Below are 17816 nucleotides of genomic sequence, written 5' to 3'. Positions count from 1 at the left end.
AATATATAAATCATGCCTCAGTATGCCCATTAGGTTCCCAGCCCTCCAATGGATTGCAAATAAAGTTTGAAAAAGACCATCCAACATTAAAGATATCATCCACTGTCACACTACAGTAGAACTGCACCCTAAGTTGTCCTTTATAAAATGTACAATAAATAGTAAATATCTAAATATTTTTTGTAATTAAATAAAAATGCTGCTACTTTAGATTGCTGTCCACGAAGAAGTATGCATAGGGCTATTCTCTCTGTTCACCTATTTTTTTTAAAATTAATTTATTTAATTTATTTATTTTTGGCTGTGTTGGGTCTTTGTTGCTGCACGCAGGCTTCCTCTAGTTGCGGTGAGCGGGGGCTACTCTTCTCATTGCGGTGGGCTTCTCATTGCGGTGGCTTCTCTTGCTGCAGAGCACGGGCTCTAGGCGTCCGGGCTTCAGGAGTTGTGGCTCGCAGGCTCTAGAGCACAGGCTCAGTAGTTGTGGCGCACGGGCTTAGTTGCTCTGCGGCATGTGGGATATTCCCGGACCAGGGCTTGAACCCGTGTGCCCTGCATTGGCAGGCAGATTCTTAACCACCGCACCACCAGGGAAACCCAGTTCACCTATTTTTAAATGCTCTAAAAAGTTTAAGTTTGATTGATCATATAATTTTATAAACCATATACACTCAGAAAATAACGTTATTGAACACTGTCCATATATTTTTGTTATTGACTACTTTTGTTCTCACAATCACTTGGGTTTTTATTATTTTAATTTTTTTTTATTTGAGAGTAATAAGTGGGCCATATGTTTTAAAATTTACCGTACTATATAACACATTGCCATTCATGTTCTTGATGGATTGAACAGGGAAAATATTTAATCCCAATAGAAAGAAAATGTGCACAACTTTTAAAATTTATTATGTAACTAGTCTGTGAATTGGTATTACTAAGACTGGAAACACAAATAAGTATGTGAAGATTTCATATGAAACATACCTAAGATAAAGTTAAAAAGTAACTTTATACAGTAAAAGTAACTACAGGAAAGGATATGCTTTAAAAAAATTATAGTTGACTTGTACTGTAGGGGATTTCTTTAATCAACTCAAAAAAAATCACCTAAGGATTCTAGCACCTAAGGATTTAGCACCAACTTAAAATGAGTTATTATCTTTATGTTCTACAGAAGAGATTCTTAGAAATATCTACTTAAAGTGGCATGCTTTATAATATGAACTTAAAATTTTTAAACTTCATTTCATGTTCCCAACCATTTAGGCTTTTTCATCAATTCATCTTGACTTCATCTCATTTGAAATTAGAAACATCTAAAGACAACTTGTAACAGGGGTTAGGCTAGAGTGATATTATTAGTGACACTGTGTTGCCAATACCTTAATTATATAGGATTCATTTTATACTGCATTCAGTGTTCTACAGGTTGCTTTTAGAAAGGGTCTGTTAGAAAAATATTTCTTTTGGTTCTCTATAAAAATGGATGCCTTATTTTATATGTTCAATTTGTAAAATGTCTTTATTATTAAACCAGTGTCAAAGCTTATAAGAAACAAATTTAAAAATTTTTTACATTGACTTTTTTTAAGACTGACTGTCATGTCATGTTTTAGTAACATAGTAACCACTGTTAATGAACCTAAATTAAAAAATAATATTCTGAGTTTGAAACAGATGAAAGATGTAGGTGATAGTAAACATCCTCTGTGTGTAGTATGAACGTATTTTAAAATATGTAGTGGTTTATGAATTTGAAATAGTGGATCATCAGCAGTATTCTGAACCTGTTATCCCTCCTGAGTTGGGTTCTTTGATAAAAGGAAAGTAGGGTATGTTTTTATTTTATACATATCTAGAACAAAGACCACACATATGCCATAAAATATTCAGGACATCTACATGGTACCCGTGCCAGATTTACTTCGTGGTCATTCTCGGGGTTAAGGTCGGGTAGTGGAAGACAAAAGAGAACAGAAACAATTCTACCTCCAAAAACAATTCTAGAGCACACCTCTTTGGCTTCACATTTGTGAACTTCTAGAAGTGGGTAGAGAGTAGGGAGTAAAATATGGAGGGTGTGAAGAGGTGAGTGGAAAGTACTCCCTGGAGTGATCTGTACATAGAAGTAGAAGGAGGAATTACAAACTGCCAAGAGAAAAACATAATATTGTATCTTCTTCCAAACTCTTAATGTGCCTTCTAACCTATGTTTAAAGTATTTCTTCCGAAGAATAGGAAGTAAATGTCAGTAATTATTACAAAGCACTTTATCCAATGAAAATAGATGTTGAAAGACTTAATTGAAAACATATTTTGTATATTTTAGAGAAAGGCTTTTATATGCACATATTGCCAGAACATTCATGTAAAACTAACAGAACTCAGCCCATCATCTGGTCACTCTGCCTGCCATTAAACATTTAAATGTGTTTTAAGTACCTTAAAGTCTGGCAGTGTATAGACTAACATCCGAAAGATTTAATGTTTTGGTTTGTGTAGGCATAGATAAAGGGTATATTTATAGCACAAACCTACTAATTTTGAGAGAGTTTCTAGGACAAATTGAAATTCAATTTATTCCTTCCTCTTTATTAAATAATTAAAGTATTTCAAATTCTATCTTGAAAGTTAAACATTAAATGCACAGAAACTCTGCAGTAATCTATGGTCAAAAATTTTTTTCTATTCATCTACATTGTGGCAACAAAATTGTTTTAGGAACAGAGGAATATTTTATGAATGGAACTTTCAGTATGGCTAGAAGTATTTGAATCAGTGATCAAAGTTTTCAGAATTTTAACCAAGTTGTACAAGCTGAGGGAATAACCTAAAATTACTTAAATAGGGAATATTTACATGGCCATCAATGCAGTCCCTGAGATTTGATCACTGGTCATGTCTCTCTGTTCCTGTAGTACACTATGTTTCAAGAACGTGAGCCTATATTAATATATTGTAATAGAAGTGGAACTGAATTTGCAAACTTAATGTTTTAACAAAAATGTTTTGAATCACTTGACTTTTCCTTTAATTCAAACAGTTTAGCTTAAATTATAGTTAAACTTTCACGTGATGGGCAGAAACATTTAGCTGTAATTTAAATTTCATGACATTCTATTTAGGCAATTTATTTGGAGCCACAAAACAAATATATTAACAATACTTTCTTTTAAATGAGCAAATAATCAGAATTGGATATATTTCCAAGGAGACAAAAAGGACAATTATTGTATTTCATATTTACTTTGAAAAGCTTTCACTTCCATTTCATTATTAAAACTTTTGGTTGACCTTTTTCAGTTGGAAAACATCCTTAACACTGATGGAGTTTTTCATGCTTCTTAGTAATACTAATGAGTTGAATAATTTATGAGGTTGTCATGTGCAAAAGATTTGGTGTGATTTGATATACTTTCAGCCTCTGGTGTTGGAATGTGATTAATAAAAACTTAGAGGCATGTAATTTTTTTGCTGGTGTTTAATGCTCTAATTTCATATGTATTGAATGTGTTTATTGGGTGTTTTCTGATAGTAAAATCTCATACAAGTGCAAATTTAATTGATTACCAGGAATTTTACAGACCATAGCAATGGAAGAATATAAGGAAAATATTTTAAACTATAAATTCATCTTCTGATCTGCAGGGCTTTCTTCTTCAGGGCAAATTAGCTCATAAGGAAATGATTGAAAAAGGAGGGTTTTGTATATTGTTTGTATGTTTAAATAAAACCTAAACTAGACAAATTTTGGTCCATTTCTGGTGCTGAAAGATTATGCCGTCAAAGAATAGTTAAAATCTTAATAAGTTTGGTTGTCTTTGTTGATTGTCAATTACCATGTAGGACTCTGTTTCCTTTCCATAAAATTATAGTGGAGCAATGTTTCATCAAAGCCTAAGATCTCAAGCTCCATGTCTGCGATCAAAGCCATCATCCTAAATAGGTCTGATCAGGCGTCGCAGAGGAGGGCAGGCTGCTTTAGCCGGAGGAAAAAAAAACATGGAGCAAAGATGACAAAATTAATCATTCATTTCTTTGGCAATAAATAAGATATGCTGAGAACTGCAAATGAGAACATCCTTAGGTTCCTCAGAGATGTATCTGCTTAACACCCGATTTATCTAAGCTTGTGAAACCATCAAGATATGACCTTGATGAATAAAAAGCAGCTCTGTAATGAATCTGGAATTAAATTAGTTTTGATGGTGTATGCATGGCTACTGTAAGGTGCTACTTGCAGTCATCAAGAAATAAGAAAACACCGAGAATAAAAAATACTAGTGCAGCTATATACAGTTGTTGAGACAGGAGCTTCAAATTATCTGACTTCATTTTTTCTGACTTCAGTTTTTTGAAGAGTTTACATTTATAATAGTTGGAAAAGGTGATTTGATTTTTTTACCTAGTGGTCTGTTGTTTGTACCGTGTAGTCTCTAGCAATCGTCTTCTTATTGTTCATTGATATGTCCGTTTTAGTTGGTGTATTATTAATTAAATCTTCATATCTGGAATGAAATAGATGATCTGATTATTGTTAAAATAATTTATTGAAAAGTTAATGATGTAAATTTTTTACAAGTGAGAGAAAGACATACATGGAGTCATCTTTCAGCTCTTTTTGATGCCAGTGTCATATTTTAATACAGTCTTACCTTCACCCTATGGTTTTATAGTCTCTTAAAATAATTTAAATGGATTATATAAATGCTGACTTATAAAATATGCTTATAAAACACATTTTAAAGTTTTTGTGTAACAGCATTTTCATATCAGCAAAGGTTTTAACAACTCCCCTGTTTTTATGTGAAGCTTCAGATGGAAGGCTTTAAACTGATTCAGAGGAATCAAGTGGCCTCATTAATTTAAAAGCATTTATTGAATATCTTCTACATGCCATGCATGCACTAAATGTTGAATGCAGAGGCTGAGGCAACAGTTTCTGCCTTCTCACAGCACATAGTTTAGTGCAGTGCGTCTCAACAGGTGTGGAAGTCAGCGTGTGCTACTGGCACCTAAAGGGTAGAGACCAAGAATTCTGCTAAAATACCTGACCATTCACTGGGCAGCTCCCCAGAATGACGACCAAAATCCAGCCCAAAACATCAGTAGTACCAAGGTTGAAAAATCCTGGTCTAGTGGAAAGAAATAAGCAGTTCTCGTAGAGGGAGGTGTTACTTCATAGAGGAACACAGGAAAGGTGACTTAACGCTGGACCTATCGGGTTGGAGTCCGCTTCACAGAAATAATTACTTATGAACTGACTTGAGAGAAGATTAGGAATTTATCAGGTGAGCAGGGAAGAACAGAGTTAATAACAGAAATTTCCAAGACATGGAGGCATAAAAGACCCTAACTTACTTCTTTGAATGGCCTCAATATTTTGCACTTGGTAATAGGTCACCTTGTAAAGTTATCAGAAAGTATTTTGATTTTAAGTATTTTATATTTGGAGATAAAAGAAAAACCACTTGAGGACAGGAATCATATCTTTCACCTATTCCATTTAAAGCATCCACATTAATACAATTTTATGTACTTAGTTGCTGTCTTTTATTTAATTGATAATTCATTCATTTCAAGGTACATACACAGTATTTTAACCACATTCATTCATCCTTTTCAATAACAGCATTGAAGTATGATAGTCTATGGAATAGGTCTATAAGGACAGTATTTTCAAATTCTGAAATATGTTTTTTATGTCTGTACTTTATTTACAGTTAGAGCATCAAAAGCCACTAAAGATAAGGAGCTGACAAAATTATATTAATAGATCTATTGCTCAGTGGCATGGAACTGCTCATAATCTTGCTTATATTTTTAGACTAATTTTTATAAAGTGTACATAGAATTACATTTATAAATAATTAAAATACAGTATGATGGATATTTTCATCAAGGTATATTAAAAATGCTATGCAAACTCAGTGAAGAGGGCTGGCTAACTGAAGAAATAAATTTTAGCTAAACTTGAAAGGATAAATGGAGATCTACCCAAGACAGTAAGTGAGGTGGTGGTAACATGGAGGAAGGGACCACACAACATGATGTGTCCAGGGAATGAAAATGTTGCTGCTTGATGGAACACAAGATAGTGTACAAAGATGAGCTGAAAAGGCTGCTTGGAACTATACTGTGAAGGGATCTGTCAATAGACAAAGCTATTAAAGGATTTTTATTTGGGAAAATGACAGACTATAGAAATTAAGTGGCATGCTAACTAATAAATGGTAGATAGAGCAAAATCTCAATCTAAATACCGTGATTTTCCTATACAGTGTGTTGCTGTAGATAAATTTGGAATTTTCCCAAGTGCATGAGCATTATTGAACCTCCCCTCTCTAAAAGTGTACCTGCTAAATTTTGGCCCACTCATACAGCCTGTCATCCACAGAGATTTATCAGTACAGGTGAACTTAGAGTCGTTCACAGACTGTGCATTCAATGTCATTTATAAAAACATAATTTAAAATGTCTTTAGTGTTTTTAAAAGTGCTTTTGATAACCTATACCAGCACTATCTCTTAGCTATCCCATTTTTTAATAATTAAAGAGAAATTCCTGTTAATTACATCTTCCTTCCATGTCTCTGAACCAGTTGCTTATCTATCCAAAACATCTCCTACCTCCCATTTCTCAGAGTTTTAAAGTAAATTTTCCACACTGCATTTTGTGGCAGGCTTAGAAAAGAAACACCAAGCATCATTCCCCAGGTTAATGCCATCCACTGCCAGGGGACGTCTCCCCACCCTTTCAGCCCTCATTCAAGCTGTCCAGTTCATCTTTTCTTTCATTCCAAGAGTGCCAAAACTTTCTTCCTTCCATTCTGCTACTCATCGGCCATGTACCCCTCTTGACTCACAATGAAAGGTTTCTTTCCTTTGTTCGTTTTCCCCTCCCTCCCTTCCTTCCCTCCTTCCTTCCTTCCATCCTTCCTTCCTTCCTTCCACCTTCCCTCCCATCCTTCCTTCCTGAAAAGAAACATAGTCATTCACAAAAAGTTGAGGAGAGAGGGAGACAGACAAAGAGGGAGAGAGAACAGGGATCTTGTGTGGTCAAACTGGCTAAAAATTGAATTATAACAGTTTTAAAAATAAGCTTTAATACCTATACTGTACTTATATTTAAAACTAAAACTTAATTTTCTTTCATCTGCTAAAAAGAGAAAGCTTCATTATTGGACTAATGTTCTGCTCTTGATAAGCTACTGTGAAAGGTTTCCGTTTTTAAGTAATCTGCCTAGAAAGTAACAATTTTGTGTTTTATCAAAATAAAAAAAAAAAAAAAAAAAAAAAAAAAAAGAAACATAGTCATTGTGGAAAATCTAGAAAACGCCAAAAAAATTTAAAGAAGGGGGAAAAAGTCACTCATAGACAGCCATCAAGATAGCTGCCTTTACCATTTTGATGTATTTATTCCTGCTGGTCTTTTTCTAAGCATACTTTAACATAGGGACCAAACACTATGCTATGTAGTCAAACAGTCACGAAGATGAATAATGCATTATCTCTGCTCTTTATGATATTTAGAGGGTTCCAAACTAGCCCAAGTTTTCTATATGTTTTAGCACTTTTTCCACAAGTAAAGTGTGCCATGTGATTTTCAATGTAATGAAATCCTATTTAAAATATTTTAAAATCACCCTAACTTAATGGCTAATCAAAATCCTACCACATAATATTCTCCTACCACAGAGATTCTACATTTATCATCATGTATATTTTTAAAATACGCCTTATCAAATTTCCTTTAAAAAGCATAGAATGCAGTTTTCTACATTCACTCCGTTAAGAAGATTATTAAGTTAGCATTTCATACTTATATAATGCTGTACTTAAATTCAATAATATTTTCTTGTACCTTTTTTAATTGCATTTTTACTGTTTAAAAATGCTATTTATGAATATCCCCTTTGTTGGTCTGCTCTAAGAAATATTGCTTATATATGAATATTTTGAATTAGGAATAAATGAAATTCCGTCTTTGCTGTCAGAACCAAATTGTAAAAATGCATTGCATGTCTTTGAAAATCAGTATACTCTATTAGCAGGCCTGTCAATATAAAAAGTGCATTCTCTTTCCACCTCTTGCTCTAATAACCTTTTCTGTGTTACTCTGAGGCAGTTCACATAATCAGAGTATATTGTCAGCTTACTGGAGTTGGGGAAGCATGAAATGAAAATCACGTTAATATTGATCCAATTCTTTTACTTGCAAGTGTCCTTGATGTCCTTTTCCACAGAGCAATAACTGTTGGTGTTAGGTAGCCATTTTCTTTTATTTCTTATAGTCCAGTAAGTCGTTTACAAGCATAACTAATGTGAATAAGAACTTACCACTTAGAATAATAATCTGTGAACATTCCATCTTAATTAATGTCCATATTGCTAATTCTGGATATTTACTCTGCCGTTGAAATAAGTTCTTCAAGCTTTTCAGAAAACAGCCTACCTGCAGATGTAATGTTTATGTCTAGTTTAAAACAATCAAAAGTCTGTACAAGTTACTCATGCTGTACTCTAATTTTATGTGATATAACGATGTATTAAAATGGACCATAAATAGTAATATCAATTATTGATTCAGGTAAGCATTACCATTTCTGAATCAAATTCATTATAAATTTGAAGCTTATATCTTGGTAGTTTTATGGTGATATAGATAATATCTATTTTGAATTACAAAATATATTCTCTGTCAACAGAAATGAATTGAAGTGAGAACCATGGTTAAATCCAATGCATTCAGACTAAAATACCCACAACTAAGAAAGGAAGAATTTGATGTGTAAACTGTCCAGATTTTTTATCTGTATTAATTAAATTTAGTCAATAACGATTCAGATTTTTACTTAAAGTGTGTTTGAAACAACAAATAGAAATTGTTTATTTGCATAGAAACAGTCTATTTCTTTTATAGAAATACTTGCTTTCATAAAAAGATTTTGTATTGATAAAGTGAGGCTCCTGACTCAACATCAAATATAAAAGAGAAAAAAAGATACCTGAGTTTTCCAGTCATTCTTTCCAATAGTGTTTTTATTCAATATCACTAACAGTCTTTACCATTAGGGTTCTTCTATTGCAAAGACTGTTTTTTCTTTAATCCTGTTCTATACAGAAGATGATTTTTTTTTTTCAGTCCCGGCCTTCAGCAGGTCTTTCCTTTTATGTCATCATCATTTACGTTTCTTAAGAAAGGAAATACTATGTCTGTGTAAAAGAGTCAAAGGCAAAATTTAATTTTGAATTTAAATTATTTACAAAGAAAAATACTTTTCAGTAAATGATTGTTACAGTGAAGTTTGTTCTATGTATGTACTACTGCTTTTATCTCACATTAAGATTGGCATAAAACATTTTTGAGTGTTAGGTTTCTCAATACAACAAAAACCATTCTTTCATCTTGTTTAAAATGTTCAAAATTGTAAAATTCTCAGTAATAGATTGATTCATACATATTATTGCATAAGATCATATCACCATATCTAATGTAATTAGTTGGGAGTATTTATCTTAAAATCTTCTCCTTTTAGTGGAAATTAAATAATATCATTGGAGTTACTAAAAGCGCTGTTCTGTAAAGATATTTGTTGCTCTGATTTCAGCTTTAATGAGAAAAAGTAATGTCTACTTAAAATTTCCCGAAGTATTTATGTGTCATTAATACTCCTAAAAGAAGTATTTAGGTTTGAAAATGAATTGCAGCATTTTCTCTTACTTACGTAAGGGGAGATTTTTGTCAAAACACATTTCCCAAGCTAAAAATGTTGTGAAATGGTGTATATTGAAAAGAATTTCTCCTCCAAAAAAGACTGCCATCTTAAACTGATTTCAAGATGTTTAGAAACATTAGAATTTCCTGATATTATATTTAGATAAAATTAAAATGAGACTAAATTTCCATTCTTCCCATTTCCTTCCAATGATGGAAGAAAAGTATGTATTAAATGGCTCATCTATATAATTCTCTAAAACAAATTACGATATCAACTTTGTTGAGAAAGCAGTTTTTTTCCTTATCCAAGATATTAAGAACACTTATATTCTTAAGATGCCTATATACAAAGTAAAAAATGCATGTCAAATATATTGATGCTTATGTAATTTTATTTAATAATATCTTTAAATGAATAATATGGTTATTGAGGGAAAATCAGTTTTTAATGTAAGCTATTTACACTCCATTCAGCTTTACAAACACTTCATGGTACCTGCCTACACGCTATCCTTGCTGTCTTCAGAAATTATCCGATCTAGGGGAGGTGTTGAAGGCTCATGTTGCCTTGTAATGAATATAAACAGTGTTACAACAGCATGGTGGAGGGAAGAAGATTAATCCCAACTGAAGGAAAGGAAACCATTATTTGTTGAATACTCATTATTGACTAGGTATTGTGCTAATAAGACCTTAGACGCATCCGTTATCTTATTTGAGTTTTTAAATCCTCACATCAGCCTGCTTTTTTCCCCCTTTATATAAATCTTAGGCAACATTATTGTAAGCAATAACACATTGGTTGTATTCTTGTTCATTTTTAAATTATGTACTTAGTAAACTTTTAATACTCTTGTTAGTCTATTTTATCAACATTTTAACAAACATTTTGAGAGCTTATTATATAAATAATATTCACACATTTCACAGTATTTCAGTATCCATTGTCTCATTGCAACATTGCAATAATCCTGTGAGAGTTCAGTTAAAACATACTTGGTTCTCTTTCAACGGGCTAGGAAACTGAGGTTAGGAGATTGGTCTGGATATATTTTTAAAATATGTTTTTAATGGATGTTTGCAGGAAAAATAAAGTAAGAATTGCAAATCACACAGTCCACCTTACTCACTTATGAGGAAACTGTAAAGGACATAAAGAGAGAAGTAACTTTTCTTAAGTACTGTACATATAAAATGATTAATATGCAAATTATGTTTGTATTTTTATGTGCTCGCTCAACAGATATTTATTGATTGCCACTTTTTTTGACACTCGATACACTGAAAATTAAAATCTAATACGAGAATACCTAAATAAAAGACTTCAGAAAAGTATCAAAAAATAATATATTTTGACTTATAAGATACAAAATTTATACAGCGAAGAGAATAATCAACTAAACTGAATTCTGAATGACAGAGCAGGTAATAGAATTCCATGTAAAAGAAATTACACATCAGACTTAAAGGTTTGAAACAGTGTGGCATGTTTGGGAACAAAAGCATTCAGCTCTTGGGGAATATAAAGTGTGAAGAGGTCAAATCGGTAAATTAGTGAGATTAAATAAGCAGGGGCCAGCTCATGAGTCGTACACCATGTACTTAAATTGTACAGATCAAATAACATGGAAAATGTGTTCTTACAGAGTAGATATAATATAGGTAGATAAGTAGATAGGTAGGTAGATACACATGTATGTTCATGTATCATTTTAATAAATGAAAATTAAAGCCATATTTCCATACTCAATGGAAAATAAATGATAACTATAATATAAAACTGGTAAGAAGCCAATGCTACACTAAAATTGGCTTGTTATGGGTTTATATCTTTTCTCTTTGTGCATTAACCACAGAGACATGATTTATTGTTTCCCTATTATTATAAATTACTTTTTTCCTTATTGGTATAGACGTTTTAGAGTTGACTATAGAATAATTCCTTAAACAGAAATAAACTACTTTATAATATTTTTCTTTACATTAACTGTTTATGTGTATCAATAGAAAAATACATGATGGGCAAATGAAATTTCTTTGCCTTAATTGCCCAGACTTTCCAGTTAGACATATTCTCTGAATATTATCAAGATAAGTTAATGTCTCCAATTTATCACTTCTATATTTTAACTTATCCTTGTTTAAAATAACAATATAATTTTTAAATGATAATTAATAATAATAATTATTATTATAGTAGTAATAATGCTAGAGTATAACAGTACTAAAAACAGAAACATAGTTTTCTTGTTACTTCACTTTTAAAATATACTTTGTTTCACGTGGATCCTTATTATTAAGAGAAATATTACAAAAGAGGAGCTTCATTTAGGTTCATGTAATGCAGTATTCTATATTAGATGACATTTTCACATACAGAGCTTTAAGCATATTTACTTACTAAGAAATCTAATGTGTATAGGATGTTTTCCTGTATTTGTTATTTGTAACATGATGTGGAAAATAACTTAAGTGTAATTTTTGGATTTGGCTTCATTAATCTATAATTTGGTGGAATTTTTTATTCTGAAACCTTTCAAATTTTATGGCATTTTAATGTTTTCTTAGAAAATAAAGGTATATGTCTAGCCTATCCAGTTTAACACATAATTCACATTTTCAAAGCTAAGGCATTCTGGTGGTTTGTGGTACTCGCTTGTTAATTTCCTGATGAATGGCTAAAGAGGCCAAGAAGTGCACTCAGTCCAACATGTCTTCTGAAGATAGATGATCTCAGATAAATTCTCTTCCCAATCAGATTTTGATTTGCTGGGTGTTAAACCAATTCTTTCTAAGGACAGTGTTTATAAGCCTTGTAATGAGACAGCCCTTTGAGACCTTACCTCTTTTTGCCTGTAATTTTGATAAATGAAAGTCTAATTCATAAAGGATATTGTGATTGAAAAGCACCTTTGGATCTCATACACTTTCATTTAGATAAATGTTTGGTGCAGTATCATAAAAATCAGGAAGTTTACTGAGCTGCAAACTGATAACACTTCAACAGGGACGATAAGTTCGGTGTGTTGGTAGGGATTAGTTTACTACATATCTTTTGAAGACATAATTGTTTTACTGCTTTAAAACTAGAGGGGGTAAAATTGAATATACATTTCTCAAATATAATATACATTTGAGAGCTCACATTCCTTTGACTAAATTTTCTTTATTGGAAGATTTTAATTTTATTTTATATTTTTAATAACACAAGAGTAATGTAAAGCCTTTTTTTTAAAAGACAAAGCAGAACGCACACAGTTGTGATACAAGGGAAAACTTGCTTTATTAAGCTGACTCATGCATAAAGGGCTTTATTGACTATTTCATGTAAAGAACCAAGTTCCCTTTCATGTGAATTCATAGATTCTTCAATAAGCGCTGAAACTGAAGGCAATTCACCAAGAATCTCTGAGATATCCTGGAATCTTCAGGTTAAGAGATATCCAGAGGTAACTTTTATGTCTCAGGTTATTCATTTATTCAGTATTTATGAGGACTTGCTGTGTCCCAGGCAGCGTGCTAATAACTGGGATTTCAAAGACAGAAGGATGTTTCTAGCCATCAAGGAAGGAGCTTCCAGGCTGTGTGGAGATAACAAGCACACAAACGATTATAATACATATAACTACTCTAGTAGCAGGATTTACGAAGCATAAGGGATGGGACTTCCCTGGCGGTCCAGTGGTTAAGACTCTGCACTTCCACTGCAGGGGGCACAGGTTCGATCTCTGGTTGGGGACTAAGATCCCACATGCCGCGCTGCACGGCCAGAAAAAACAGCATGTGGGAGAGTGCACACAAACCTGCCTTAAGAAATCAGAGTGGGCAAAATGGATTAAAGACCTAAGTGTAAGGGCAGACACTATCAAACTCTTAGAGGAAAACATAGGCAGAACACTCTATGACATACATCACAGCAAGATTCTTTTTGACCCAGCTCCCAGAGAAATGGAAATAAGAACACAAATAAACAAATGGGACCTAATGAAACTGAAAAGCTTTTGCACAGCAAAGGAAACCATAAACAAGACCAAAAGACAACCCTCAGAATGGGAGAAAATATTTGCAAATGAAGCAACTGACAAAGGATTAATCTCCAAGATTTACAAGCAGCTCATGCAGCTCAATAACAAAAAAACGAACAACCCAATCCAAAAATGGGCAGAAGATCTAAATAGACATTTCTCCAAAGAAGATATACAGATGGCCTACAGACACATGAAAGAATGCTCAACATCATTAACCATTAGAGAAATGCAAATCAAAACTACAATGAGATATCATCTCACACCGGTCAGAATGGCCATCATCAAAAAATCTAGAAACAATAAATGCTGGAGAGGGTGTGGAGGAAAGGGAACACTCTTGCACTGTTGGTGGGAATGTAAATTGATACAGCCACTATGGAGAACAGTATGGAGGTTCCTTAAAAAACTACAAATAGAACTACCATACGACCCAGCAATCCCACTACTGGGCATATACCCTGAGAAAACCATAGGTCAAAAAGAGTCATGTACCAAAATGTTCATTGCAGCTCTATTTACAATAGCCAGGACATGGAAGCAACCTAAATGTCCATCGACAGATGAATGGATAAAGAAGATGTGGCACATATATACAATGGAATATTACTCAGCCATAAAAAGAAATGAAATGGAGGTATTTGTAATGAGGTGGATGGAGTTAGAGTCTGTCATACAGAGTGAAGTAAGTCAGAAAGAGAAAAACAAATACAGTATGCTAACACATATATATGGAATCTAAGGGAAAAAAAAGAAAAAAAAAGGCCATGAAGAACCTAGTGGCAAGACGGGAATAAAGACACAGACCTACTAGAGAATGGACTTGAGGATATGGGGAGGGGGTGGGGTGAGATGTGACAGGGTAAGAGAGTGTCATGGACATATATACACTACCAAATGTAAAATAGATAGCTAGTGGGAAGCAGCCGCATAGCACAGGGAGATCAGCTCGGTGCTTTGTGACCACCTAGAGGGGTGGGATGGGGAGGGTGGGAGGGAGGGAGATGCAAGAGGGAAGAGAAATGGGAACATATTGTATATGTATAACTGATTCACTTTGTTATAAAGCAGATGCTAACACACTATTGTGAGGCGATTATACTTCAATAAAGATGTTTGAAAAAAAAAAAAAAAAAAAAAGAAATCAGAGTGGGGAACTCTGGGTGGGTAGACTTGAACTTCAGTTCAGCAAGTGTTCATGGCACACCTGCTGGGTACCAGGCACTGAGGCTGCAGAATGAGGCTATAGCCCAGTGGAGAAGACATACACATAACAGATAGCACCCACTCAGTGTGGTTGAGTTCTGTGTAGACTGTGAAAGTATGGATCGGTTAGGAAAGGCACCTGAAAGAGGTGAGTTTTGAAGGTTAAGTAAGAATTAGCCGAACAAAGGAGGAAGGAAGGGACATACCATATTGAGGGAATACTTTTAGCACAGGTAAAGAGGTCTGAGAAACATGACGTATTTTGGAAGCTGTAAATGGTCCAGTATTGCTCATGGGGGAGTAAGAAAAACTAAGACAAAACTGGTAATGAGAGGGTAAAAGGCCTTAATCAGTCATGCTAAGGGGTTTAGATTTGTATCCTAGAGTAGAAGCCTTGCACTGAGTGTTGTTGATTGGGAGGAGTTAACACACAATATTAAGCAGGAAAATATTCTCAACTTATTAGTGTTTAATAATAATACTCTGACAAAAGTATGGAGGGTGGTGTGAATAAGGGAGCTATTAAGGCCTTCTAAACTAGAATGATGATGGCTTGAGATGGGTCGAGTCCATCACCTTACAGGATGAATCCTGTGTCTGTGGCTTAATTAAGTGGGTAGATCAAAATAGGAGGAGGTGAAGAAGCAAAAGATAATCCGTTCAGTTAGGGAAACGTGGAACTAGGAATATCCAGCTGAAGATGTCTAGTAGAAATATGGCTATAAAGACCTCAGGAGAGATTTCTTGGTTATTAATCACTGGATTTGCCTCTTTGTTCTCAGATGATGCAAGCTCCGAGTTTCTCAAATTAAGTTACTACCCAAGAAGCAAACAACGTATAAAGATAGCTGTCCCCAGAAGATTACTGTTGTGCTGGCTTTATATCACCAAGAATCCAAATGAAATTAAGATAAGGTTCTGGAGCATTCAGTAATCAATCCTCAAGCTTTTATTCCAGAAATAAGAATCATCTGTGGGCCAGTGAAAGAAGACTACACATATAAGCCATTTAATTCCCCTCACCTTCCATGTAGCATTGATCTGTATGTCTCTGAAGTATTTATTGAAAGATATATTTAACAATGTGTTACTTTATATTGTTAAGCTATATTTAAACCGTGCTCTCTAGATGCTATTGTCCAGTAAGAGCTAGGATGACAGACGGTACCTCTCAGCCAGTGACACTCTACAGTGCTGTCATGACATGCTGTGTTCCTCAACATGTGTTTTTTACTCCTCTCTGGGCTACCTTTGCGTCAATTTGTTAATGTTTTAGCAAACAGAATTGGCTCTGAGTCACTAACAAAAAGAAATGTGAAAGCTGCAAAGAAAGAAGCGAACAGTCTGGTTTACAATGCAAGTTTTACCACAGCTAGATGCACGTCCAAGAAAATGGTTGAGCAAATATCCACAGGCAGTAAGGGACTGTGGGAAGTCCTGTACTGGGCCTAGGAGAATTGACCGGAAGTATTCATTGTTCACTGGAGAGGATTTTGGCCAAAGGCATGACAAGATTTGCAGAGTAATTGCATGTGTACACAATACCATAACATCCCCTAAAACTATGATACAAAAATACTGTGTAGCAGTGATTTATTAGGCTCCCATATTCAGGAATATATCCACTATACCAAATGAAATGTGAAGGTGTTTTTCTAGTTAATGCTGCTCCTTGAAGCCTATATCCTAATACTAAAGCTAGAACACAGTAAATTACACCATTTTCTTCCAGGTTGAATTCCAACTTCAAGTGACTTGAAATAAAGGTATTTCTTAGCTGTATACATATAATTTACTTGTAGCTCAGATAATTTCAGATTCAATGGCACCTGCCAAAACAGATGTTTGAATGCAAATATTGAAATATTTGTTAAGCAGTCAAATCCATGAGAGATTTAAATGTGTTGTAATTTCTAACCTGCGCATTGATTAACAAGTTAATGCTAGGTCAACTCTTACTATATTTCAATTTTTCTGAGTTATTTTTTGTGCGTTTGAATTTTGGCCTTTTGTACTATTTTTTATATCAAAATAAGGCTATCACTTTAGAAAGCCATTATTTATTTCATCCATTGCTAAGGAAATAGCTGTTTTGAAGTACATTATATGTCTACATCATTCCTTACTCTGCCTTTCTGTAGTTTCCCAGTAACAACCATTTCTCCCTTCAGATGTGAATGCTTTCTTCTTTTCTTCATACTTATCTACTTTAAAAAATGATCTGATCAGTTGATTATCTAATTCACACCAAAGTATAATTGTGTAAAAGTGTTTAATTTTATGGATAAAACCAAGTTTGTGGTGAAGTCAGATTTTTGGTAGAAAGTGCAGTGATCTTAGAGTCCCAAGTCCTAGGTTCCCCAACAAGGCATGTAGCTTTCTCAGCCTGTTTCCTCATCTGCAACATAAGAGTAGGTGATTACACCCCTTGCCTTTCTCGTGGAGTTATTTAGACCAAACAAGATAAAGAAGGTAAAAATCTTCTATAATTGAAAGTAGTATGTAAATGCAGCATATATTTATAAGAAAGTAATGGATTTATAAGAAAGTAAATCACAATGACCTAAATTATTATGTTTTGGTTGTGATTAGGCACTGAAGAAGATGTAGTAAAGTCTAAGAAAACATTCCGAAGTCAAGCAATAGTGAATCAGAATGCAGAGACAGAGCTTATGCTGGAAGGAGATGACGATGCAGTCAGTCTGCTCCAAGAGAAGGAAATCGACAATCTTGCAGGTAAATTTTTAAATATTTTTTTATTTGTTGTAAGTAATAAATGCACACAAAGTTATTGAATTTAAAATCTATCTCCTGATGAATAAGCTAGTGCCAGTGGTTGGAGCAATGCTCAATCATGTGAACGTT

General features: G+C 33.8%; 1 protein-coding gene across 6 annotated transcripts in view; it reads left to right on the top strand.

Annotated features, from left to right (window-relative positions):
* Positions 1-17816, top strand: part of NBEA (neurobeachin) — a 631767-nt gene that overhangs the window by 382740 nt on the left and 231211 nt on the right. For all 6 annotated transcript variants that reach the window (XM_057532889.1, XM_057532888.1, XM_057532885.1 and 3 more), the window contains exon 39: positions 17544-17687. In XM_057532889.1, the coding sequence (XP_057388872.1) occupies positions 17544-17687 (144 nt within the window). The remainder of the gene's footprint in view (positions 1-17543; positions 17688-17816) is intronic.

This window comes from Balaenoptera acutorostrata, chromosome 18 (assembly GCF_949987535.1).
Source record: "Balaenoptera acutorostrata chromosome 18, mBalAcu1.1, whole genome shotgun sequence".
NCBI classification, from domain to species: domain Eukaryota; kingdom Metazoa; phylum Chordata; class Mammalia; order Artiodactyla; family Balaenopteridae; genus Balaenoptera; species Balaenoptera acutorostrata.
This window is presented reverse-complemented; position numbering and strand designations above follow the sequence as displayed.